This window comes from Oncorhynchus nerka, linkage group LG24 (genome assembly GCF_034236695.1).
Source record: "Oncorhynchus nerka isolate Pitt River linkage group LG24, Oner_Uvic_2.0, whole genome shotgun sequence".
Classification (NCBI taxonomy): domain Eukaryota; kingdom Metazoa; phylum Chordata; class Actinopteri; order Salmoniformes; family Salmonidae; genus Oncorhynchus; species Oncorhynchus nerka.
This window is the reverse complement of record NC_088419.1, coordinates 47343692-47371495: the sequence shown is the minus strand read 5'-3', so window position 1 is coordinate 47371495 and position 27804 is coordinate 47343692. Positions and strand designations below refer to the sequence as shown.

Below are 27804 nucleotides of genomic sequence, written 5' to 3'. Positions count from 1 at the left end.
AGTGGGGTTCTAGGCTGTACTGGAATTTTCTAGAAAAGTAATTCATGCATTACCCACCAGTTACAAATAGTAATGTGAAACTTTATATTGAATGTCACTGACTTTATTTAACAGAGAAATGGAGGATAATTGAATAAGGTAGCAAATGTGCAGGCATCTTCATTTGAATAACTCAGTTATAAATTCAGCATAAGGCTATTTTACAATAAAGAGCCTAGGAAAATAAAATCTCAATCTATCACTTCAAAAACAACCTGTGTCAAGGAGTAGGAGTCTTTGAAACATCAACCCCGTCCACTACTGATGATGGCCAGGTCATGCGGTTTTGTGTTTCTGTTTAGGCCTCATGCAATTTTTGACACTGACAGCGCTCTTATTGGACCACACCAGTCACCACTCCTTACTAGCCAAAGTGAATGCGACGAGATAATGTTGAGCCACTGGCTGTAAGCGGCCGGTGACTTGTGTGTACTGGAAGTGGACTTGGGGGAAGCTGATACCATATTCGGTTTCCCCCCGGTTCGAGGAAATGGAGATTACGGCGGAGGCTGAAGCCGAGGAACGCAGGTGAGGGACTAGGTGGGGAATCGGCTAACCTAGCTGTTGTTTGCTAGCTAGCTTAGCCGGCTAGCTCGTTGGGTAACTAACTAGCTACATTAAGGTTGTTCACGAATGAAAACAAGTCTGAAATTGGCCAATGAACTTCAAATGTTGTCCTCAGTTACATGCCATATATAATACTGTCCATGACAATATGTATTTGCTAACTAGTGTGTTGACTAAATTAGCTATCGTTAGCTAGCTAACTTGAGTTAGTTTAGCGTCAACTAGCTAATAATGCTAACGTTAACTTGATATGTAGTTATCTTGCAAACTGGAAGGAAGTGAAATGTTGTTATGGCAAATTCCCTATTACAGGTGCTGTACAAGAGGGGTATTTATATAATTCACCAGGAGTGAGCCAGGTGCCCCGCTCTGTCCGACGTGAACGCGGCTCAAAACAAAAGTATAATTAAACAATTATAGTAATCAGTACGATTCTGCGGTTTCCCATACAAACGCGATTGCTTTTGATTTTAAAAGATCTCTCCTTCCCAATGAAAACTAGTTTGAAAATGCAAACATTTATAGAATATCTAGTGCGTTTCTGGATGATGCACTATGCTGTCTTGACACCATGACCGATCGGTGCAGATTACTGTTCGATTTAAGAAGGGCGCTCCTCCTTTCCTGTTTAGGCCTGATTATGTGACGGGCCATACATAGTACGGTGTAGCCTGGGCTAGATTCATCTAACCCCCTCAGTGATCGAGATACAGTACTGTAGGTGAGTGTCGACATGACCTGGATGATGGGCACTTTGGGGTGTACCCACCGGTTTCAATCAATGAAAGAATATTTCAAATAGATAAATTGGCGCTGTACACATTGTTGGATTACTTTATGGAGTAAAAATGGATTCATTTTAATAACGGAGAATCTTCTAAATTCAAACGTACCACCTGCAATTGGACGCAGACATTTTAGAAGAAGATTGGCCTATATTTTTGGGCAAGTTTAAGGTTGGTAGAACAGGATCTTAATCTGCGCTACACCAAACAGTACCTAACCTGTAACTCATGAATGGAGACCAAAAAACATTTATACCAGATAATGTGATTTAACCAATCTATAATCACTGACAGACCCCTTCAGTAGTCATGAAACAGTGGCACACACTTCAGTAGGTTCATCCTTGACCCCTTCTCCTCCAACCCTGTAACATGAACGAGCCCTGGATGTTTTAAACCGAATTTCTGTCATACTTTGCTGCAGATGAGTAATGTGAAGTTTTTAATAAGATACTTCTTACTAGAAAACTAGATCTTCCTAAAATCTCCCTTCTGGTATTGTTCTTCATTGTTCCTCATTACTCAAGACTATTTTCCCAAGTGTGTGTGGGAGAGTGTGTGTCAGTTTGAGTCAGCATTGAGTTCCAGCTAGCTGCTGATTTAAGGAAAAATGAGTAAGTCCTGGGTATGAGCTTGCACTTTGTCTGTTGTTCAAAGGGATTTCGTGCTCAGCCACCCCCCCCCCCCCTCAACATCAAATAGGCTATTTTAAGGCATAGATTCACTTTTGATTTTGCTGCTCTCTCAATGCAAGCAGAAAGTGAAACACACTTCTATTCACTCACCCAGAACAACAATATGTCAACTCTTTGTACTCAATACTGTTGTTTTAAAGAGTTTGCCATTAACCTATGTCCATTGGAGGTTGTAATCCACATCACCTTTGCCAAGGCTATATTGGCTAGGCCTAGTGTCTTACCTACAGTGCATTCGGAAAGTATTCAGACCCCTTGACTTATCATATTTTGTTACGTTACAGCCTATTTCTAAAATGTATTACATTGTTTTTGTTCATCAATCTACACACAATACCCCAAAGTGACAATGCAAAAGCAGGTTTTTCTGAAATAGGTATTCAGACCCTTTACTCAGTACTTTGAAGCACCTTTGACAGTGATTACAGCCTTGAGTTTTCTTGGCTATGACGCTACAAGCTTGGCACACCTGTATTTGGGGAGTTTCTCCCATTGTTCTCTGCAGATCCTCTCAAGCTCTGTCAGGTTGGATGGGGAGCGTCACTGCACAGCTATTTTCAGGTCTCTCCAGAGATATTCGATCGGGTTCAAGTCCGGGCTCTGGCTGGGCCATTCCGAGACACTCCTGCGTCATCCTGTTGGAAGGTGAACCTTCGCCCCGGTCTGAGGTCCTGAGCAGGTTATCATCAAGGAACTCTGTACTTTTCTCTGTTCATCTTTGCCTCCATCATCAGTCCCCGCCACTGTAAAAGATCCCCCACAGCATGATGCTGCCACCACCGTGCTTCACTGTAGCGATGGTGCCAGGTTTCCTCCAGATGTGATGCTTGGCATTCAGGCCAAAGAGTAAAATCTTGGTTTCATTAGGCCAGAGAGTCTTGTTTCTCATGGTCTGAGACTCTAGGTGCCTTTTGGCAAACTCCAAGTGGCCTGTCATGTGCCTTTTACTGAGGAGTGGCTTCAGTCCGGCCACTCTACCACAAAGGCCTGATTGGTGGAGTGCTGCAGAGATGGTTGTCCTTCTGGAAGGTTCTCCCATCTCCACAGAGGAACTCGAGCTCTGTCAGAGTGACCATCAGGTTCTTAGTCACCTCCCTGACCAAGACCCTTCTACAATGATCGCTCAATTTTGCCTGGGTCGGCCAGCTCTAGGAAGAATCTTGGTGGTTCCAAACCTCTTCCATTTAAGAATGATGGATGCCACTGTGTTCTTGGGGATCTTCAATTCTGCAGAAATGTTTTGGTACCCTTCCCCAGATCTGTGCCTCGACACAATCCTGTCTCAGAGCTCTACGGACAATTCCTTCGACCTCATGGCTTGGTTTTTGCTCTGACATGCACTGTCTACTATGGGACCTTATATAGACAGGTGTGTCCCTTTCCAAATCGCGTCCAATCAATTGAATTTACCGCAGGTGGACTCCAATCAAGTTGTAGAAACATCTCAAGGATGATCAATGGAAACAGGATTCACCTGATCTCGATTTCTAGTCTCATAGCGAAGGGTCTGAATACTTATCTAAATAAGGTATTTATGTTTTGTTATATTTAATAAATGTGCTAACATTTTTAAAAACCTGTTTTCTCTTTGTCATTATGGGGTGTTGTGTGTAGATTTCTGAAAAATATATTTAATCCATATTTAATAAGGCTGTATGTCTATGGTCTCAGTATACTTTAGAATACTTAGCCTATATCTACTTAGCCTAGTACAATGCATTTCATTGGGTGCTGTATATGCAGTGCACAGCAAGTCGTTTTTAGTCACAATGGTTCATTCGGGGTCATTGCACAGTAGTTTGTTTGTTATGGCAGATTCTTACTGTGTGATTTCCTCTGTCAGTCAATGCCGGTTTTAATTTTTCTTCTCAACTGTCTACTCTAGAATGTTTGGGTGAGGCACAAGTTCAGTCAAGCCTATACCTACCTCTTCACACTCTTCCTCCCTTCTTTCCAGGAGGGAACACTGGAAGCTGCTCTCCAGTCTAAAGACCACGGTGGAGGGCCTGGTGTCCACCAACAACCCTAATGTGTGGTCTCGCTACGGGGGTCTACAGCGGCTGCACAAGGACATGAACCACATCCTCAGCCACGGCCTCAAGCACGAGCAGGTCAGGCCTCCTTTACTTACTCTTAACTCTTTTACACTATCATTTGTGCTTTCGAAAAGGAAATAATAAGGCCTTGTTATTTGGCTGTTTCAGCCTCTTTATTTAAATGCACTTATATTATTGCCCTGGGTAAAGAGCCTCTGCTAAGTGGGAGTTCAGCGTTTCTTCCCTGCTTCCCTGCTGTAATTCTACTGCTTTTTCTCTGAATCTGTTTTCTGATGTTCTGTTTTTATCCTGTCCTGGTAACCCAAATGTATGATGGATAGGGAAAAACTGGTGGAAATGTGGTCATAACAGCACATTGTGGACTTTCATTGGCCATAAGTAGGACAATGCCATTGTACTGTAGTAAACGCCAGTTTTGTGTTGCAGGTGTACTACAAGCAGAAAGACTACTGGCCCTTTGTGTGTTGTGTCCGCTACATCAGCCCTCACCTGGCCTCACATGTAGAACAGGTATTGTACTCTAGCTATCTCTTTACAGTGATTCATCATCCCGTGTATATGATGGTGGAGCCAGTACAGTTTGTTGTGACCACAGACATTGGTTGAATCCCAAACGGCACCCTATTCCCTACACAGTGGACTACTGTTGACCAGAGCCTAATTGTGGGTATTTTATTCACAAATAAAATGTCAACATCAAATGCATTATAAAATAATGACTCATTATTTTTGAGCTTTTTCATGGAAATACGAAAGCCTAAAATAGTGAACATTCAATTGCTAAAACATTGAAAACATCCTATTGCCTCCATCAGGTCCACCTTGGCTAGACCTCAATAGGAAATTACTATGAAATCAAATATTTACTTAGTTTTTTTATTTCATTCCTTAAAGGTGCACTATGCTGAAATTGCTCTGCCATTTCCTGGTTGCTAAAATTCTAATAGTTCCCCTAATTTCCGTTTTTGACAAACCAAGTATAGAGAATCATTGAAATATGTTTTCCATAACCAAAAATATTGCATTTTCAGCTGGTGTACAAAACCGAAAGTAAAATGCACTTTTTTCCAGGTACGTTGACTGAGAACACGTTCTCATTTACAGCAATGACCTGGGGAATAGTTATAGGGGAATGAATGAGCCAATTGTAAACTGGGGATTATTAGGTGACCGTGATGGTTTGAGGGCCAGATCGGGAATTTAGCCAGGACACCGGGTTTAACACCCCTGCTCTTACAATAAGTGCCATGGGATCTTTTAATGACTTCAGAGAGTCAGGACACCCGTTTAACATTCCATCTGAAAGACAGCACCCTACACAGGGCATTGGGATCTTTTTTTAGACCAGAGGAAAGAGTGCCTCCTACTGGCCCTCCAACACCATTTCCAACAGCATCTGGTCTCCCATCCAGGGACTGACCAGGACCAACCCTGCTTAACTTCAGAAGCAAACCAGCAGTGGTATGTAGGGTGGTATGCTGCTGGCTACATAGTAGCTGCCTAAGTATTGTGCAGAGCTGTCTGACAAAATCGTTTGACTAGTTCTTCAAAGTAAATAAGGCATACTTTCAAGACCGCTTATTACCAACTACAACTATCAATCAGAGCTACCTCAAGAACTTTCTCTATCCCTCTCATCTTTGTGTTGTTTATAATTCCTCTCTCATGCGGTCTGTGTTAAGGCTATCAGTCTCTATCGAGCCGGGAAGAACAGGCGCAATAAATTATGGTCATTATAGTCGATTACCACGTTTCTATGCTGAACTAGGGTGAATATTTGCCTAATGAAAACTACAACTCCCTTCAGCCCAGCATCCCACAAAGAAAGTTCTTGACTTAATTTCTCTCGTGAATTATTTAATTTCTTTCTAGATAAACAGCGCGTTGAGCTCACAAAAAAATTAACTAATGGAATTAAAAGCAATTGAACTGATGTTTTTTTATATTTTATGAAGCCCCTTTTACGTTTGCAGTTATCACAAAGTGCTTATACAGAAACCCAGCCTAAAACCGCAAACGGCAAGCAATGCAAATGTAGAAGCACGGTGGCTAGGAAAAACTCCCTAGAAAGGCAGGAAACTAGGAAGAAACCTAAAGAGGAACCAGGCTCTGACGGGTGGCCAGTCCTCTTCTGGCTGTGTCGGGTGGAGATTATAATAGTATATGGCTAGATTGTTCTTCAAGATGTTCACAAATTCATAGATGACCAGCAGGGTCAAATAGTAATCAGTGGTTGTAGAGGGCACAACAGGTCAGCACCTCAGGGGTAAATGTTAGTTGGCTTTTCATAGCCGAGCATTCAGAGGTCGAGACAGCAGGTGCAGAGCAGCAGCACGACCAGGTGGACTGGGGACAGCCAGGAGTCATCAGGCCAGGTAGTCCTGAGGCATGGTCCTAGGGCTCCGGTCCTCCGGATGGGTGCATACTTAAAGTCACACAGGACACCAGCTAAACAAATCTAGCCCCCCGGCACATAGACTATTGCTCTCTGAGCTCTAGTCAAAAGTAGGACACTATGAGGGGTTGCGGTAACGCAGGATTCTGTGTTTTTCACACAGATTTTTTTTTTTAAATGCATAAGAAATATCTTGCTGTAGATTTAAAATGCTTGTTATTGTAATTTCTGCTTTTCATCAGACAAATGTTGTGCTTCAGTTGCCCTTCTCCACTCAGCAGACAGCACTCTGACTGATGTGTAGCTATTTTTCTCCAGTGCTTTTCACAGTTGTAGTCAGCTAGCTTTTCTCTGGTAAAATTCAATATTAACTTGAAGCAAAACATTAGGAAATGTAGCTGGCTACATTCTTTCTATGATAAACATTTAGAAAATATAATGGCCATGCATCATTTAGCAAAAAATACCTTGTCTTTTCATTGTAAGCTCATTTGGCTGCCAGCCAAATAGTGTTGAAAGCATATATATATATATATATGAGTGTCATTTGGGACACAGACATTATTGTATCTATATAGTTGTGACAACAATACAATGATTAGTCATTGTGTAACCTAATGATAAGTAGTGGTTCTAAGTTGATGCTAAACCTGAAACCTTAATGGTAGGCTGGCCCACAGTTGAAAAGAGGCAAGGATAAGTTTTAGTGAATGAATAAGCACAACTTTTGCACTCTTTCCAGGGTTGTGCCTCATCAACACCCTTCTCACATGCTACGGTGGTGAAACCCAAATGTCTTTTAACCTTTTAGCCCCTGACCTCTTTCCCATCTTGTTGATGTGCTAATGTTTTTGTGCAATCTGCTGTATCTTCAGAAAACTCTCTTGATGATCTCAGCTACCCCCTGTTACATTATCACAGAATGTACAAACAGATCTGGGTGGGTCCAGCCACAGGTTCACCTGTTTATATAGTGGTCATCTCTCTCACCATCTCTTTTCTCTTTCTGTATTTTTCCTCACCCTTCCCCCTCCGCTCTCTCTTTCTCTCCCTCTACCCTCACTTCGCTCCTTCCTCGCTCCCTCCCCTTTCTGGGCCCTGTAGTTCAGTAAGCTGGAGCCCGTGCTAAACAGGGGTGTACAGAGTGTTGGGGAAGGCTACAAGGCCGAGCGCTGGCTATTGCACAGCCTTCAGGTCCATCTGCTCTCCGCCCAGCTCAAACCCCTGCTCAAACACCAGGAACACACCCGCAAGTACTACAACGGTAAGGCTGCGTGTGAGTGTGTGTGCCCCGGCCAAACCAAGACAACTGTAGTTAAGTTTGTGGACTTGATGAAGGAATTAGGGCTGGCACGGTAATTGTAGGATCATGTAACTGTCGATTCTGGATGAAAATAAAATCATCTTCATAACCGTTTCAAATTTTTTTTTTGCTATTCAAACGAAAACAAAACGTCATCCAGAATTCCATGACCATCATAGCCCTAGAATGAATCAATGTTTTGGGCCTGTGATATCGATTGGACTGTGTCTGTGGTATTGCTTTGTCCTATTGACCTTATCTTGACTCTCTCCCTTTCTCGGTCAGTTGCTCTCTCTGTCTCACGCCTCTCCCCCTTCTCTCTTTTTCTCTGTCTCTTAGAGGATGCTTTTCTCCTAAAAGAGCCCCATGTGACGGCCATGTTTCAGTATCTGGAGGCCGTGGAGCAGAACAACCCCCGTTTGCTGGCACTCGTTGACACTGTCAAGGTGGGCACCTCTCACGCAAGCACGCACACACACACACGCGCACACACACACACACCAATCATACTCTCTCTCTGTCTGTACATCTTGGTGCCTTAAGTTCCTGTCCCTGATATCCACTTAAGCATTAGTGGAGGACCTCTCTCCCTCCATCTCTCTATTTGTCTTCTCTTTTCTGATACAGCTCAACCATGCCTTACACATAAATTGTCTCTTGCCATATTTTTTTTTTCTTTCCCCTTGTTTTTACTATACCTAATTGCCTGTGCCTGTATTGATCTCTTACCATTTATCTTACTGTACCTCTCTTTCACACTCTAATTTGTCCTCTAATCCTCCCCCTTTGTTTTTCTCCTTCTTTCTCAGCTGTCCACTCTGAAGGGCCCTCTGTGTGTGGGAGGCCTGTTGAAGAGCCAGAGTCTGTGTGAGCTGCCTGGGGCCGGGGGAGGCTGGAGGGCCGGGCTGGGCAAGAGCCAGGGGCCCCCCAGGGAAGAGCTCAACCGCATGCTCACCACCTCCCAGTGCTCCCTCTCCCACCGAGACAGAGGACACACACTGAACAGCATAAACACAGGGGTCATCTCAGAGAGGAACTCAGGTGAGGAGCGAGGGGTGGAAGGAGGATAGAGGAGAGAGAGAGAGAGAGAGGCTCCCACTGAGACAAAGGACACACAGTCAGCAATAACACAGGGGCCATCTCAGAGGGTAACTCTGCTCAGGTGAGGAAATAGGGAGCTGAAGAAGGTTAGCGAATGGAGGGAGGAAGAAGGTGAGGGATGGGTATGAGGGTGGGAAAGAGAAAGTGGTACCCAACACTGACACCACTACGGTCAGCCACATTAGAGAGCAACACAGGTGAGGATTGAGGGATAGGAGGGAGAGACGGAGGGATTTGGGTAGGGAGTGAGAACATGGGACGAAGAGCAACACCAACACAGATCAGGAGATATGGAGGAAAGCAGATGGATTGAGTGTAAGGAAGGTAGACGGGAAAGAAAGGAGGGGAGTAATAAATTAAACACAGATTAAAGCAGGGAATAAAGTAGAGGTGGATGACCTGTAGGGTAGAATTTCAGAGGGATGGAGTGGTGGGTTCTGAGAAGGAGAGGAACAGCATTGTGAATGGAGGTTAGGTAGGACATGTGCCTCCTGTTATTGCATTATCATTTCAGAAGGTCAAGGTCCACAATAAGTCACAATAGCTGAATTCACTACAGTGCTTGTGACCGCTGTGAGCCTACACAGGCCTGATTTGTAAATGGAGATATGGTTTATTGGCGATTGTAAGGAGAGAGAGGAGTTTTAGTGAATCCATCTGCCTCATCTCTCATTTGGTGTGTCTGATGGAAACATTCATAAGGTTGAAGATGGATATGGGAAGTATAGAAGTGACACTAAGAATAATTTCTGCTCTGTTATTTTACAGTTCTAGTTGAAAGTCTCAGAAAATGTCAGCCACCTTATATAAGCTGCTTCCCTTGATGCCTAAATTCCCTAGTATTTTGCTTTTGAGGTCACTGAGTCTACACCAACTTGATTGTGTAAGGAGATGCGATTTGAATAAAGCATTGATGAAGTTTCTTCAAAAAGCAGTCTGACTGAAACTCTCTTCTTGTTCCCCCTCTACAGACTCCATTCCATCAGCCAGCGCCCCGGGGGCCCCTTGGGGGTGCGTGTCAGGGTCCGGGGGGGAGGGTGAGAGGGGTGTGACTCCTCCCCGCCCCTCGGCAGCTGTCCCCCACATCGCCCTGACCGAGCCCGCCTCCCCAGGCCCTGCCCACTCAGACACCCTAGACTCTGGCGAGGGTGACGACGGCCCAGAATACCTGGCCATCGGTAACCTGGTGCAACGCTGCAATCGCCGTGACTCCCAGAGCTCCACCCCCATCAGCGAGCCCAACAGCAAGCCCAGCGGGGGTGGCGCATCAGGTGGCGAGGTTCCGGTCCCGCCTCCCGCGCCGCGAAGGTCATCCTTCTCGGAGGGACAGAGGGGGCAGGGTCGCGGGGGCAGCAGGGGGCACATCCGCTCGATGTCTGACATGGGGATCAACCACAAACATAGACATGGTGAGTGTGTGTTGTGTGTGTGTTTGTTTGCGTGTGTGTGTAGCAGGTGAGAGGCTAGGGTATGTTTGCTGAGCATGAGTGCAAACCAATACGTGTATGTTTCTTTGTGAATTTTTATTTCAAATAAGTAATTGAAGGTTAATGGCTGCAAGACTAGTGTTTATATAAGAGTGTGTGTATGCAGCAGGTTAGCGCCTGGGAGAGAGAGTGTGCAGTGCTATGTGGCGTGGCATGGACCACATCCAGCACATTTGTCATTTACCACAGTGCTTTTTCCTTTTCCTCTATTTTCTCACTGCTAACCTCCTCTCTGTCTCTGTCTGCGTGAAGGAGGGGGCCACAGGAAAATCACCATTATAATAGAGGACCCTGTAGCAGGTTGGCAGTGCAGTTCTTCTGTGCTCCGTCTCTTCCCCTCTCATCCCCCTTTTCCTGCATGATAATTCCCCACTTCCCCTTCTCTTATCTCTGGCCTTGCTTTTGGTTCCTCATTTGTGCTTTTTGTTTTTGGTTGTTGTTTGGTTGATTTTAGGTCGAACCAAGGTCACTCAAGACCCTAGGTCTTTGATTAATGTTTGGCTGGTTTTAGGTGAAACCAAAATCAAAACTGTAGGCCAAAACAGCTTGCCAGGTTCATTCATTGTGTTGGATAAGGTTTGAATACACACCACTTTCATTACATTGTGATGTTTTAATGTTGTTGTTTTTTGGTCTTTCATTGATTTTACTATTCTTTTTTTATTTATTTTTTACAAATGTTACCTTTCATCTGTTTTTTTTTCTATGGTCAGTATATAACTTCAATTTATTAGTTGCTTATGTGGTGAGAATCACTGTCAGCAGTCATAAGCGTATCATCACAATATTCACCTTGGATTTGCAGTTGGAAAGGAGACTGTTTTAGTACTTCATATTTGATCTATTTTTTAAATATTTTTACCCTGATGTCATTTACCTAGCTGATAACAAAACATTGATGTGTTCGTTGATACATTTACTTTCGATACATCCTTTGTGGGCGTCTGACTGAGCATATCTCAAAATTGATATTTAAAGATGAAATTTCAAGCTACTATGACACTGTTCAGTTCAGTCTGTTTCTGCTGTTGCCAACTTTAGCACACATGTTGAATACAGAAAACATCTGGTAACTAGGCTAGTTGGCCCTGATCTGACACTGATCTTCCTTCATTTTTGTGGTCAATCTAACATCAGCTGTGTGTTCTGTTTGTCAGAATCGTTGGTTGGAGTAGACTGCTGTGTCAAGGCCTACAGCCCCTTCTCCCCTGTCATCAGTGATGTCAGCACACCCAGCTCCCTCTATATGGAGTCAAGTGAGTACACTGGTTAAATACATGTAATTGTCAATGTCCATCACCTTACCTGAGGTATATATTCCTGTGACACCAATACTAATCAACATACAGTGTTTGAGGCTTGTCTTTGCTGAAAATGTGTGGGTGTGTGTGTCTCTGCATGTGTGTATTGTCTCTCTGCAGATGGCTCCCAGTACAGCAGTGTTCCAGACGGCATGTTCCGGAAGCCGTCAGAGGGCCAGAGCCTCATCAGCTACCTATCGGAGCAGGACTTTGGCAGCTGTGCTGACCTGGAGAAGGTGAGCCTGGGGGAGGGTTCATAATCCCACATCATCTGACCCCTGACCTTTGAGAAATTAGAATTGGAACATCTAAACGTTCCAATTCTCCCGAAGTCTGCACTCGTGCACTTTTCCCCACACATTTTAAAGCATTGGATTTGTGTACCATAATTTCTTACCCCAGAACTTGCCTTTTAAAGGAAATGTATGAGTGCACACTAAGGACAGAAAGTTAGAGAATAGGGAGAGTTATGACCTAATTGGATGGGTATCATTTAGGAGACCCTTACACTCACCTCTCCAACTGTGTTAAATCAATCATTACTTAATTTTGAAAGTGTTACAGCAAGGCCTCACTCTCCCCCCGCCCATCTGCGTGTCTCATTCCAGGAGAATGCCCACTTCAGCATCTCTGAGTCTCTAATTGCCGCCATTGAGCTGATGAAGTGCAACCTGCGGAGGCGGCGGGAGGAGGAGGAGGATGGCGACGACAGCGACTCAGAGATCCAACAGTTAAAACAGAAGATCCGCCTGCGCAGGCTGCAGATCCGACGCACCTGCCTGCCGCCCTCACAGCACTGTAAGAGCTTACGCATGGCCGGACATACACATGCACGGATGCATGCACACACAAACACACAACAACTCCCAACTTAGTCCCCATGTTGTAATTTTGCTGCTATTGATTTTAATCCTGTCTCCCTTCCTCCAGTGTTCCACTCCACAGACAGCGGAGGCTCCTGCAGAAGCTCCCAGGATTCCTTTCACATGTCCGACTCCTCAGGCTCTGCCGAGGAGGTGGAGGAGTGTGAGCTGAGAGGTAGAGAGAGGGAACCTTAGGAAGGATTGTGGACTTGGATGGAAGGGTTTATATTATATACACATCATGCAAGCTTTGTGTGCCATAAGTTCACAACCTCATTGTCATGTCCCACATATCATTCATCCACCCACCATGGCTGGAAACAGCTCCCATTTTTAATGGTATTCATTAACATTGCTCTCTGGACTGTTGAGGCAAGGTAGCTAGGTCTTTGGTAAATGTGTGTGTGTTTGTTTGACTGTGTGTTCTAAAAGTAGCCTTCGTGTGTGTGTGTGTGACTACTTCCTCCTGTTTATGTGTGGGTATACACAGTACTACTGTGTGTAGTCATAGTGCATTTGGACCCCTTGACTTTTTCTACATTTTGTTACGTTTACAGCCTTATTCTGAAATGGAGGCCATTTAAAAAAAATAATAATAATAATATCCATCTACACTTTTTTAATTTTTTAATTTCACCTTTATTTAACCAGGTAGGCTAGTCGAGAACAAGTTCTCATTTGCAACTGCGACCTGGCCAAGATAAAGCATAGCAGTGTGAACAGACAACACAGAGTTACACATGGAGTAAACAATTAACAAGTCAATAACACAGTAGAAAAAAAAGGGGAGTCTATATACATTGTGTGCAAAAGGCATGAGGAGGTAGGCGAATAATTACAATTTTGCAGATTAACACTGGAGTGATAAATGATCAGATGGACATGTACAGGTAGAGATATTGGTGTACAAAAGAGCAGAAAAGTAAATAAATAAAAACAGTATGGGGATGAGGTAGGTGAAAATGGGTGGGCTATTTACCAATAGACTATGTACAGCTGCAGCGATCGGTTAGCTGCTCAGATAGCAGATGTTTGAAGTTGGTGAGGGAGATAAAAGTCTCCAACTTCAGCGATTTTTGCAATTCGTTCCAGTCACAGGCAGCAGAGAACTGGAACGAAAGGCGGCCAAATGAGGTGTTGGCTTTAGGGATGATCAGTGAGATACACCTGCTGGAGCGCGTGCTACGGGTGGGTGTTGCCATTGTGACCAGTGAACTGAGATAAGGCGGAGCTTTACCTAGCATGGACTTGTAGATGACCTGGAGCCAGTGGGTCTGGCGACGAATATGTAGCGAGGGCCAGCCGACTAGAGCATACAAGTCGCAGTGGTGGGTGGTATAAGGTGCTTTAGTGACAAAACGGATGGCACTGTGATAAACTGAATCCAGTTTGCTGAGTAGAGTGTTGGAAGCAATTTTGTAGATGACATCGCCAAAGTCGAGGATTGGTAGGATAGTCAGTTTTACTAGGGTAAGTTTGGCGGCGTGAGTGAAGGAGGCTTTGTTGCGGAATAGAAAGCCGACTCTTGATTTGATTTTCGATTGGAGATGTTTGATATGAGTCTGGAAGGAGAGTTTACAGTCTAGCCAGACACCTAGGTACTTATAGATGTCCACATATTCAAGGTCGGAACCATCCAGGGTGGTGATGCTGGTCAGGCGTGCGGGTGCAGGCAGCGAACGGTTGAAAAGCATGCATTTGGTTTTATTAGCGTTTAAGAGCAGTTTGAGGCCACGGAAGGAGTGTTGTATGGCATTGAAGCTCGTTTGGAGGTTAGATAGCACAGTGTCCAAGGACGGGCCGGAAGTATATAGAATGGTGTCGTCTGCGTAGAGGTGGATCAGGGAATCGCCCGCAGCAAGAGCAACATCATTGATATATACAGAGAAAAGAGTCGGCCCGAGAATTGAACCCTGTGGCACCCCATAGAGATTGCCAGAGGACCGGACAGCATGCCCTCCGATTTGACACACTGAACTCTGTCTGCAAAGTAATTGGTGAACCAGGCAAGGCAGTCATCCGAAAAACCGAGGCTACTGAGTCTGCCGATAAGAATATGGTGATTGGCAGAGTCGAAAGCCTTGGCAAGGTCGATGAAGACTGCTGCACAGTACTGTCTTTTATTGATGGCGGTTATGATATCGTTTAGTACCTTGAGCGTGGCTGAGGTGTACCCGTGACCGGCACGGAAACCAGATTGCACAGCGGAGAAGGTACGGTGGGATTCGAGATGGTCAGTGACCTGTTTGTTGACTTGGCTTTTGAAGACCTTAGATAGGCAGGGCAGGATGGATATAGGTCTGTAACAGTTTGGGTCCAGGGTGTCTCCCCTTTGAAGAGGGGGATGACTGCGGCAGCTTTCCAATCCTTGGGGATCTCAGACGATATGAAAGAGAGGTTGAACAGGCTGGTAATAGGGGTTGCGACAATGGCGGCGGATAGTTTCAGAAATAGAGGGTCCAGATTGTCAAGCCCAGCTGATTTGTACGGGTCCAGGTTTTGCAGCTCTTTCAGAACATCTGCTATCTGGATTTGGGTAAAGGAGAACCTGGAGAGGCTTGGGCAGGGCCTGGGTTTACCTCCACATCACCCGCGGAACAGAGAAGGAGTAGTATGAGGGTGCGGCTAAAGGCTATCAAAACTGGTCGCCTAGAGCGTTGGGGACAGAGAATAAGAGGAGCAGGTTTCTGGGCATGGTGGAATATATTCAGGGCATAATGCGCAGACAGGGGTATGGTGGGGTGCGGGTACAGCGGAGGTAAGCCCAGGCACTGGGTGATGATGAGAGAGGTTGTATCTCTGGACATGCTGGTTGCAATGGGTGAGGTCACCGCATGTGTGGGAGGTGGGACAAAGGAGGTATCATGGGTATGAAGAGTGGAACTAGGGGCTCCATTGTGAACTAAAACAATGATAACTAACCTGAACAACAGTATACAAGGCATATTGACATTTGAGAGAGACATACAGCGAGGCATACAGTAATCACAGGTGTTGAATTGGGAGAGCTAGCTAAAACAGTAGGTGAGACAACAACAGCTAATCAGCTAGCACAACAACAGCAGGTAAAATGGCGTTAACTAGGCAGAGAGAGGGTCGGATTAACTACACACAGAGCCTGAGTGCGGCTGGGGCCGACAGATAAAACATAAACAAGCAGAATGGAGTACCGTGATTAATGGACAGTCCAGCATGCATCAGCTATGTAGCCAAGTGATCAGTGTCCAGGGGGCAGCGGTGGATGGGGCAGGGAAGCTGGACTGGCGAGTGTTATCCAGGTTTTAAAAAACGAACAATGACTAAATAGCTTGTAGCTAGTTAGCTGGTTAGCTTCTGGAGGTTCTTGAGTGTGTTCTAAAAATGAAAAATAATAGCGATTCCGTATCACATTGGGTGAGGCAGGTTACCGGAAGGTATGAACAAATTAAAAATCGAAAGAGATAGAAAGTAAATATGGGTCCAGTGACCAGGTTTCTATAAATTTCTATAGAAATTCTATAAATGTTTGCAAATGTATTAAAAATATATTTTTTACTTTTTTTTTACTTAAGTATTCATACTCTTTGCTATGAGTCTCAAAATTGAGCTCTGTTGTATCCTGTTTCCATTGATCATCCTTGAGATGTTTCCACAACTTGATTAGAGTCCACTTGTGGTAAATTCAATTGATTAGACATTATTTGGAAAGACACAGACCCGTCTATATAAGGTCCTACAGTTGACAGTGCATGTCAGAGCAAAAACCAAGCCATGAGGTCGAAGGAATTGTAGAGCTCCGAGACAGGATTGTGTCGAGGCACAGAATGATGGGGAAGGGTACCAAAAAATGTCTGCAGCATTGAAGAACCGCAAGAACACAGTGGCCTCCATCATTCTTAAATGGAAGAAGTTTGGAACCACCAAGACTCTTCCTAGAGCTGGCCGCCCGGGCCAAACTGAGCAATCGGGGTAGATTCTCTGGTCTGATGAAACCAAGATTGAACTCTTTGGCCTGAATGCCAAGCGTCACATCTGGAGGAGACCTGGCACCATCCCTACGTTGAAGCATGGTGGTGGTGGCATCATGCTGTGGGGATGTTTTTCAGAGGCAGGGACTGGAAGGCTAGTCAGGATCGAGCGAAAGCTGAACAGAGCAAAGTACAGAGAGATCTTTGATGAAACCTGCTCCAGAGCGCTCAGGACCTCAGACCAGGGCAAAGGTTCACCATCCAACAGGACAATGACCCGAAGCACATAGCAAAGACAATGCAGGAGTGGCTTCAGCACAAGTCTCTGAATGTCCTCGAGTACCCCAGCCAAAGCCTGGACTTGAAACCGATCGAACATCTCTGGTGAGACCTGAAAATAGCTGTGCAGCGACACCAAAGCTTGTAGCGACTCAAGACTTAAGGCTGGAATCGCTGCCAAAGGTGCTTCAGGCCCCAATTAACATTGACTGGGCTGTTGTGGAGCGGGTTGAGAGTTTCATGTTCCTTGGAGTCTACAACGCCTACAAACTATCATGGTCTAAACATACCAAGACCGTTGTGAAGAGGGCACGACAAAACCTTTTCCCCCTCAGGAGACTGAAAAGATTTGGCATGGGCCCCCAGATCCTCAAAAGGTTCTCAGCTGCACCATTGAGAGCATCACTGCCTGGTATGGCAACTGCTCGGCATCTGACCGTAAGGCGCTTACAGAGGGTAGTGCGAACGGCCCAGTACATCACTGGGGCCAAGCTTCCTGCCATCCAGGACCGGTGTCAGAGGAAAGGCCATAAAATTGTCAGACACTCCAGTCAACAAAGTCATAGACTATTTTCTCTGCTACCGCACGGCAAGTAGTGCCAGAGCGCCAAGTCTAGGACCAAAAGGCTCCTCAACAGCTTCTACCCCCAAGCCATTAGACTCCTGAACAATTCATAACCCCCCCTGTACACTGCTGCTACTCGCTGTTTGTTTGTTACCTATGCATAGTCACTCAACTAGCCTATACCCCTCCACACTGACTCGGTGCCCCCTGTATATATCCTCGTTATTCTTATTGTGTTACTTTTTATTATTACTTTTTATTTTAGCCTACTTGGTAAATATTTTCTTCTTGAACGGTGCTGTTGGTTAAGGACTTGTAAGTAAGCATTTCACAGTAAAGTCTACGCCTATTGTATTTGGGGCATGTGGCAAATAAAGTTTGATTTGATTCAACAAAATACTGGTAAAGGGTCTGAATACTTATGTAAATGTGACATTTGCAAACATTTCTAAAAACCTGTTTTTGCTAAGTCATTATTGTGTGTAGGTTGATGAGGAACAAAAACAATTTAATCAATTTTAGAGGCTGTAAGGCTGTAACGTAACAAAATGTAGAAAAAGTCCAGGGTTGTGAATACTTTCCAAATGCACTGTATATGTGGTGGTGTGGGGCCAGTGCTGAGTGTAGTCTCTGTCTCTCAGATGGCTGTGAGGGCCAGTCCCTGATGGCGGTGTCAAGAAGCGGCCTCTCCCTGTCGCTCGCCTCCCTCTTCTCAGGTATCTGATCTAGTGTGGGGGACAAGGGACAGGGCTAGCGGGGCACGAGAATTACGGATGTGGAAGGCTGGACAAATGTAGCTGGATTCCATGGCTCTTTCTCAATGAATCTTTCTTCGATTCCTCCCGTCCTATTCTCAACTGTATTGAAGGAGGAGGTTCAAAGTCCCTCCCCTCTGTGACCTTCTCCAATGTGTTTTGAGGAGGAGGTGGCGTGGAGAGAGGAAGCGAGGAATTATGTGAAGAGGAAGAACTCTTACCTAAACAATTATTTCCCCTTATTCTCTGCCTTTGAGTGATTTGATGTTCACTGTTAGCATCATATGGACTCTACCTTTTCCTTTGAGCATTCAGTTTAATTTGGTATCATTTCTACCAGATTGCTGCCCATTGTACAAGAGGGAAAACGTTTTCAGTTTGGAATCCAGCTAGTTGCTGGCCTGGCTTGTGTGCTTTATGGTGCCTTTGCTGCTCCAGAGTTAGGGAGACCGGCGATGAGTGTATATACATCTATGGTTTGATGGGGGTTAGGGTCTTCAGTAGACTAGTACATTTGCGGTCAGCAGTGTATAGCTACTGCTGCTATTGTGCATTAATTCATCCATCCATCCATCCATTGATTCACACGACAATTAATTTAGGCTTTATTTGTGCATGAGATTGCATCACTGATATGTTAGTACTCAACACGATCTCACTGCTTTTGAGTTCCCCCTAAAAACAGGAACTACTTAATATTAATTCCACCTTGCCAATTTGCCTATTTCTAGCATGCTGCAGTGGTAGCAAATAAATAGTCTGGCTTGCATTAAAAGAAACATCAGATATTACACGTGTGAGACAAGAATTAACGGCTTAATGGACTGCGAACAAAATGACTCCCACAGTCTTATTATATATAAGTATAGCTGTTAATAAGATGATAATTAATTTGTGTGTGTGATGCTGCTGCGTAGTATGCTTTCATAAGAAAAAGGATACTTGCTGATTATGTCATTTGTTGCAGCCTAACATTCTAATCTAGCATCCCTTTGTCATATCGTTGTTTTGAATCTTGCCAAAAGGGCTTTGGATTTGCATCGACTGCACAAATCCACATATGAACATATTCTGAAATGGACAAAAAAATTGTTTTAGACTGAACCCCTGGACTATATTGGTCAGAAACTGGGTTGTGGATTTGTGATTGGGTCATTGTCTGCTGGCCTGCCTGTCAATGACATATATTGAATATGCTAGTTCTTTCATCCCCTAGCCTAGTGATCCATAATACCCTAGTTTCCATGAGATTTTCCAGAGGCTTATAGCTCTTTATCAGATTCATGTTCTTTGAAATCCCTCGTGTTTTCAACTAGCCAAGGCTTTCTGACTCCAATGTCCCAAAATATTCTGCCCAAAATCTCTCACCAGCAGCACACTAATATGACTCCTTTTAAAAGTCCCTATGTGAACTCTCTACCACACATGTAATGTCTGATGCTTTTGTGCCTTCTATAGGACGTGTCATATCTAGGACAAATTAGTTTTCTCCTGAAACACCACCTTCAAATTTTAGCTGTAAATGTTTTTATTTGTGATTGTCTGAATGTGATGCCTGCCTTTAGAACCAAATTATGCTAGGTACTGTAATTGATGTGCTTTAAAGGAACTGAGCCTAATCTCTCGCTCTCTCTCTCATATATATATACAGATGCAGACATAAAGCGCAGTGTGACGTCCAGTGGCCGCTCGTTCCTCACCTCAGAGTCTATGTAACAACTGCTCCCCCCCACACACTCACACTCTAGCCTTGTAGATGTAGGCCCAATCCCAACTTGACCCTATGCCCTAGACCCTTTGTCCAAAGCACTTGAGATTTGATAGGTTTAGGCAATTTTGTAACAGCACCAACTTGCCCTCTGATAGGATAACATCTCCACAAGTGTATAGGGCATAGTGTCTAGAGATGGATTTGGCCATTGTCTGCTGACCTGCCTGTCCATGTTAATGACATAGGTCATATGCTAGTTCTTTCATCCCCCGAGCCAAGTGATCCATAATAGCCTAGTTTCCACAAATTTTCCAAAGACCTTATAGCTCTTTACCAGATTTATGATCCTCAAAACTTCATGTTTTCAACTAGCCAAGGTTTTCTGACTCCAACATCCCATATTTTTCCATCTGAAATCTATCACCAATATTGAATATTTTGACGTTGATTGCATGTGTGAATCTCCTGCATCTCACCTTGGCCACACCCTTTCTCCTATTGGCCCAATGAAGAATGGTAGTCCGTGGAGTGGGCCGGACGATAGACAGAATGTTTAGGTTTCGATCAAGCCCATATCAAGCACAGAGGTAACTGTAGAAAAAGAAAAGGCATGGTAGTTAGATAGCGGTAGTTAAAATTAGGCTATTGATTGCAGTAGTTGAAATGAAGCTATTGTTCACAGTAGGCTACTTGGAAATTATGCTGTCATTTGCGGTAGTTGAAATTAGGCTGTTCGCGGTAGTTGAAAATAAAAGGCTATTCTTTGTGGTAGTTGAAATTAGACAATTGTTTGATAGTGTGGCTATAATTTGCACTATTGGAAATGATATGTTGTTCACAGAAATGTGTTTGGTATATGCTTCTTCACACTTCCTACTCCCTCTCTCAGCTCTCCGTCGTTCCTCCAGTCTAACTCGGCTGAGTCGGTGGCCATGGGGCTGCTCAGGCAGTTTGAGGGCATGCAGCTCCCCGCAGCCTCAGAGCTAGACTGGCTGGTCCCAGAGCAAGACGCACCGCAAAAGGTACTCTCACACAGACACACAAGCATGCAGACACATACATGCATTTATAAACACATACATACAATATCCCCCACACATACACCTACACTCACACAAACTGACCTGTATTCTCCCTCTACCCTTCAGCTCCTGCCCATCCCTGACTCCCTGCCCATCTCTCCTGATGACGGGGAGCATGCTGACATCTACAAGCTGAGGATCCGGGTGCGAGGGAACCTAGAGTGGGCCCCGCCCCGCCCCCAGATAATCTTCAACATCCACCCCACGCCCAAGTGAGTCCTTAACACACGGACTTCTCTCCCCCTTCTTGTTTGCCTCTCCCCCTTTTTGTTTGCTTGTCTGTCACTCTTAACCCTCCTATGTCTGTCTGTCTCTAACCATCCTCTCTCCCCCTTTTTCGCTCTATTAGAAGGAAAATAGTTGTGGCGAAGCAGAACTACCGCTGTGCAGGCTGCGGGACTCGCATAGACCCAGGTACAAACCACATTGACGACCCCCCCTTTCCAAAACACAACCACATATGTTATCCTCATCCCACTGTGGTCATTTTGTGTCAAGCCTCACCCCCCTGCCTCACTCTGTTACCACTACTCCCCTTCACCGGACAGACTACATTAAGCGAATGCGCTACTGCGAGTACCTGGGCCGCTACTTCTGCCAGTGTTGCCACGAGAACGCACAGGCGGTGGTGCCGGGCCACGTGTTGAGGAAGTGGGACTTCAGCAAGTACTACATCAGCAACTTCGCCCGGGACCTGCTGGGCAAGATCGCCGGAGACCCCCTGTTCAACCCCAACGACATCAACAGTGGCCTCTACAAGAAGAACAAAGCCCTGGAGACTGTCCGGGTGAGAGGGCCGGACTTTAGCCTGGTTTAGTTTAGTCTAGTTTGATGCTTAGTTTATGCTTATCTTTGGCAGTATTTTATTTAGCTTTAGTTTAGCCTACTCATACAAGAAAGAAAATTTGTTCTGGTTATTGGTTGTGGTTTGAAATGTGTCGTATAAACCAAGTGCATTTGTACTATTCTTCAGGTTTTGAGGGTCCAACTATTCCACATGAAAAACCTATTCAAGACATGCCGCCTAGCTAAAGAGTAAGTTGTGTGCATGCATGCGTGTGCCGCCTCCTGCAATGAATTGTATTGTCGGTATGAGATTCCCTTTCTTTTACATGTGTTACATTCCTCCTAAAGTATTCTCCCCATAATGAACTGTGTTATTGCTATGAGACGACACTGTCTGCACTGTCAGGTAAAGTATTGCTGGTAGGAATTCCCCTCATGTGTGTCTTTGCGTTTGACCCCATAGCGTGCTGGACCATTTTGACAGCCTCCCAGGTCACCTGACTGAGGACCTGCACCTGTTCTCCCTCAACGACCTCAGTGCTGTGCGCAACGGAGTGCTGCCCACCCGGCTTCGAGAGCTGCTGAAATTGGGTTCCGCGCATGTGGCTGGCTGTGTGGTTAGAATCTGTTGAATTATCCTGAACTATATACTCTTCCTGTTGTCTCTAGTTCACTCTCAATTAATTATATTAATGGCTTGCTAACTATAGATTTTCCTGTAATAGAGACATTCATTGTTATACTGTAATGTACATTTTGAATTGTCATTCTATAATAGAAAATATGAGTGAAATTACTATTTGCACCATGTGTGACAGTGGACTTGAGGGTGACATTTCCATTCTCAGTGCGTCCCCTTAATGTCAATGTCTCAATTTCCCCTCTCACAGCTCTGTCAGGCCAAGGGTTTTGTGTGTGAGTTCTGCGGCAACGACAAAGACATCATCTTCCCTTTCGAGCTGAACAAGTGCACACGCTGCGAAGGTGAGCTCCCCCCGTATCCAGATTGTCATAAATTCATCCATCCCAGGAAATTCGGTAATACCAGCACTGAACACAAGAAGGGGTGTAATTTTCAATCCAAAGGTTAGCAATGCTAACAAGTACTTGTAAAATCCCATAGTGCATGCTAGCTAAATGCTAACGAACGGTCTGACAAAATATTTGCATGACATCCCAGCTCAGCTAACTAAAAAATTATTCTCAGTTTAGCTGGCAAACATTTAGTCGTGAATTCCATACTGTAACTAGATCACCTGGCTCGTGCTGCACAACAGTCAGTGACTCACCGGCTCTGTTCTCTCACCGTGACTGGGGACTATAAGCTTCATACTGAAAAATTGTAAGACCGGTGAAATGAAGAACGCCTAATAAAATAAATGAAGAACACAATCTACTTCATCTCTTAACATATTGCACAAGTGGGCTGCAGGGATTTACTAAAAAAGGATCTACAAATATTAACATTTATGAAAAAAGTACAACGGTATTGATAAATCATTCTAAGACTATTTCGAAATAACCCAGTATACCGCTCAAGCCTAATCCCAAGACAGGAGAGAGGGAGCAGGAGGAGTGGAAAAGAGTGAGGAAAGGGAAGCTAGTAGTGAGGGAACAGATGACTAAAGCAAAGGGACTGGAGAGGGCGAGATAGGAGAGTAAGGAGGGGGGGAGAGGAGGATGTTATTCAAAGCTCTCAAACAGAAAGTGGCCAAGGCATTTTGGAGGAAGATGAGGAGATAGGAGTAAATGAGGAAGGAAATCATGAAACTGAGTAGGTGGAGGACAAAGAATTTGAGGAGAGGCCATGGCTTAAATTTGGCAGAAGCAATCGGGCCTGGGCAGGGAAGGGCCTGAACGTTGCAGGTATGGCTCGGTCTTAAAATTCATGCCCGTGCAGGGCTCTAATAAGGATATGGGTCTATTTCATGTCTATGTAATGGCAGGATGAATTGGAGGGATTGAAGATGTTTTTTTTTCTTTTGATATGCACCTACCTGTTCACATTATTATTTAAGCCTAAACTTCTCTGTGTGAATGTGAAATAAACATGTTTGTGAATTTCAGTTGCTTTATCATTTCATTATCGAGGGGAAAATGTAGTAACAAATGTATACAATTGAAGCTTCCACACAGGTGTAACCTGAAATGTTTCAGTCACACCTTCATAGCTTGAGAAGCTGTGTGTCTCTCTTTTGAGAATAGGCTTCTCGTTGTTGTCTGAACTGGTTTGTGTGGTGACTTTTGGCAGGTTTCTCTGCATTTCACCACTCCTCTCCTCCCTTCTGCTTTGCCACCCTGACACGCCTCTTTTATAGTCCCATGTCACCCCTTCCCTTCGCTTCAGAGACTGTCATTGGCTATTCTGCCGTGACATCACAGCACCTCAGTCTTCTTCCCATTGTGAACAATGTTGTCAAACCGGTTATTAGCGTTGCGGGAGCGCTCCCCCATGTTTGCTTAGAGCTGGTTAACAGGTGAGTTATGGGGTGGAACATCAGTCTAGGGACTAGGCTGTTGGCCATATATTTTCTTGCGTCCTTCTACACATTTACATTTACATTTATGTCATTTAGCAGACGCTCTTATCCAGAGCGACTTACAAATTGGTGCGTTCACCTTAAGACATCCAGTGGAACAGCCACTTTACAATAGTGCATCTAAATATTTTAAGGGGGGGTGAGAAGGATTACTTTATCCTATCCTAGGTATTCCTGAAAGAGGTGGGGTTTCAGGTGTCTCCGGAAGGTGGTGATTGACTCCGCTGTCCTGGCGTCGTGAGGGAGTTTGTTCCACCATTGGGGGCCAGAGCAGCGAACAGTTTTGACTGGGCTGCGCGGAACTGTACTTCCTCAGTGGTAGGGAGGCGAGCAGGCCAGAGGTGGATGAACGCAGAGCCCTTGTTTGGGTGTAGGGCCTGATCAGAGCCTGGAGGTACTGAGGTGCCGTTCCCCTCACAGCTCCGTAGGCAAGCACCATGGTCTTGTAGCGGATGCGAGCTTCAACTGGAAGCCAGTGGAGAGAGCGGAGGAGCGGGGTGACGTGAGAGAACTTGGGAAGGTTGAACACCAGACGGGCTGCGGCGTTCTGGATGAGTTGTAGGGGTTTAATGGCACAGGCAGGGAGCCCAGCCAACAGCGAGTTGCAGTAATCCAGACGGGAGATGACAAGTGCCTGGATTAGGACCTGCGCCGCTTCCTGTGTGAGGCAGGGTCGTACTCTGCGGATGTTGTAGAGCATGAACCTACAAGAACGGGCCACCGCCTTGATGTTAGTTGAGAACGACAGGGTGTTGTCCAGGATCACGCCAAGGTTCTTAGCGCTCTGGGAGGAGGACACAATGGAGTTGTCAACCGTGATGGCGAGATCATGGAACGGGCAGTCCTTCCCGGGAGGAAGAGCAGCTCCGTCTTGCCGAGGTTCAGCTTGAGGTGGTGATCCGTCATCCACACTGATATGTCTGCCAGACATGCAGAGATGCGATTCGCCACCTGGTCATCAGAAGGGGGAAAGGAGAAGATTAATTGTGTATCGTCTGCATAGCAATGATAGGAGAGACCATGTGAGGTTATGACAGAGCCAAGTGACTTGGTGTATAGCGAGAATAGGAGAGGGCCTAGAACAGAGCCCTGGGGGACGCCAGTGGTGAGAGCGCGTGGTGAGGAGACAGATTCTCGCCACGCCACCTGGTAGGAGCGACCTGTCAGGTAGGACGCAATCCAAGCGTGGGCCGCGCCGGAGATGCCCAACTCGGAGAGGGTGGAGAGGAGGATCTGATGGTTCACAGTATCGAAGGCAGCCGATAGGTCTAGAAGGATGAGAGCAGAGGAGAGAGAGTTAGCTTTAGCAGTGCGGAGGGCCTCCGTGATACAGAGAAGAGCAGTCTCAGTTGAATGACTAGTCTTGAAACCTGACTGATTTGGATCAAGAAGGTCATTCTGAGAGAGATAGCGGGAGAGCTGGCCAAGGACGGCACGTTCAAGAGTTTTGGAGAGAAAAGAAAGAAGGGATACTGGTCTGTAGTTGTTGACATCGGAGGGATCGAGTGTAGGTTTTTTCAGAAGGGGTGCAACTCTCGCTCTCTTGAAGACAGAAGGACGTAGCCAGCGGTCAGGGATGAGTTGATGAGCGAGGTGAGGTAAGGGAGAAGGTCTCCGGAAATGGTCTGGAGAAGAGAGGAGGGGATAGGGTCAAGCGGGCAGGTTGTTGGGCGGCCGGCCGTCACAAGACGCGAGATTTCATCTGGAGAGAGAGGGGGGAGAAAGAGGTCAGAGCACAGGGTAGGGCAGTGTGAGCAGAACCAGCGGTGTCGTTTGACTTAGCAAACGAGGATCGGATGTCGTCGACCTTCTTTTCAAAATGGTTGACGAAGTCATCTGCAGAGAGGGAGGAGGGGGAGGGGAGGAGGATTCAGGAGGGAGGAGAAGGTGGCAAAGAGCTTCCTAGGGTTAGAGGCAGATGCTTGGACTTTAGAGTGGTAGAAAGTGGCTTTAGCAGCAGAGACAGAAGAGGAAAATGTAGAGAGGAGGGAGTGAAAGGATGCCAGGTCCGCAGGGAGGCGAGTTTTCCTCCATTTCCGCTCGGCTGCCCGGAGCCCTGTTCTGTGAGCTCGCAATGAGTCGTCGAGCCACGGAGCAGGAGGGGAGGACCGAGCCGGCCTGGAGGATAGGGGACATAGAGAATCAAGGGATGCAGAAAGGGAGGAGAGGAGGGTTGAGGAGGCAGAATCAGGAGATAGGTTGGAGAAGGTTTGAGCAGAGGGAAGAGATGATAGGATGGAAGAGGAGAGAGTAGCGGGGGAGAGAGAGCGAAGATTGGGACGGCGCGATACCATCCGAGTAGGGGCAGTGTGGGAAGTGTTGGATGAGAGCAAGAGGGAAAAGGATACAAGGTAGTGGTCGGAGACTTGGAGGGGAGTTGCAGTGAGGTTAGTGGAAGAACAGCATCTAGTAAAGATGAGGTCGAGCGTATTGCCTGCCTTGTGAGTAGAGGGGGAAGGTGAGAGGGTGAGGTCAAAAGAGGAGAGGAGTGGAAAGAAGGAGGCAGAGAGGAATGAGTCAAAGGTAGACGTACACAAAACAAAGTATTTTAAAACTGGACTCCAGATTGTTTGTCTCAATCTTTTATGTAGCGTTTCAGTGTGGTTGCTTTTGCAATGACATTTCTCTTGTCTTGTCTTTCAGAGTGCAAGGCGTGTTTCCATAGCAAATGTTTCCGTGCAGGCAAGGAGTGCCCGCGATGCCAGCGCCTGGCAGAGAGGCGGGAAAGGATGGCACGCAAGAACATGGAGGAGCAGGAGGATAAGGAAGAGGACAAGGGAGGCGGGAGCTAGGATGACGGACTGAGAACTAGACTGGAGAAAGATTTTTTTTTTTTTAAAGAGAACAATGATTTTACTGACTGACAGGGACCCTTATTCTTTCAGCTTATCCCTCCATCCCTCTCTTTTCCTTGAAACTGGACGAGCTCTGATTTTGTTTTTCGTTTGCTTTAGTGAAAGATTCCATTTTTTTCCCTTCACCCAAAGTGACAGGATTCTTGCTTTTGTTTTTTGAATGCATTGTCAATATTCGAAATATTATATTCATATATTGGCTTGATTTTTATGGTTTGCTGCTCTGATTCCAAGTGCAGATATCATAATAAAATGGAGTCCTGCCGTGTACAGTATGTATAGAAGTGGTAATTTTAAATAGAACAAGGTAGGTAGAAGTACTGAAATGTAAGTACTTATTACTCCACCTCCATGTTATGCTATTTTAGCCAGCCCTATGTGCCTCTGTCACCAATGTTCTTATACTGGCAGAGATAGCGCCCCATTTGGTTGTTTAAGAGGAGTTGGAATGACAGGTCTTTGGAGGGGGTCTCTCAATCAGTATTGCACAGAGTTGCGAATATTTTAAGATGATGCAGTGGAGACAGCATGTTTGTGCTACTTTGTGTGCATGTGTAAAAGGTGATATATGCATCTACTAAAAGGTGTGTGTGTGTGTGTGTGAGAGAGGTTGTCTCTGTACCTACTGTACATGCATCTGTGCAGAAATGTTTTGCACCAGCCTGATCAGGCAATTAAATATATAATTTTT

At 45.4% G+C, this 27804-nt stretch overlaps 1 protein-coding gene across 2 annotated transcripts; it reads left to right on the top strand.

The window, feature by feature from the left end:
* Nucleotides 1–316: 316 nt before the first annotated feature.
* LOC115108052 (run domain Beclin-1-interacting and cysteine-rich domain-containing protein) lies at nucleotides 317–27804 on the top strand. Of its 2 annotated transcripts, XM_029631967.2 has the most exons (21): nucleotides 317–567; nucleotides 4044–4197; nucleotides 4570–4653; nucleotides 7643–7802; nucleotides 8181–8287; nucleotides 8651–8882; nucleotides 9914–10351; nucleotides 11587–11685; nucleotides 11851–11966; nucleotides 12339–12528; nucleotides 12661–12768; nucleotides 18026–18100; nucleotides 19791–19851; nucleotides 20740–20872; nucleotides 20999–21144; nucleotides 21282–21346; nucleotides 21481–21719; nucleotides 21906–21967; nucleotides 22182–22335; nucleotides 22609–22702; nucleotides 26902–27804. In XM_029631967.2, exons 1-21 carry the CDS (start codon nucleotides 530–532, stop codon nucleotides 27048–27050), a joined length of 2904 nt encoding a protein of 967 aa, XP_029487827.2. In that variant the 5' UTR covers nucleotides 317–529; the 3' UTR covers nucleotides 27051–27804. The 2 variants fall into 2 exon arrangements, with proteins under 2 accessions (XP_029487827.2, XP_064865001.1); XM_065008929.1 differs by lacking the exon at nucleotides 18026–18100.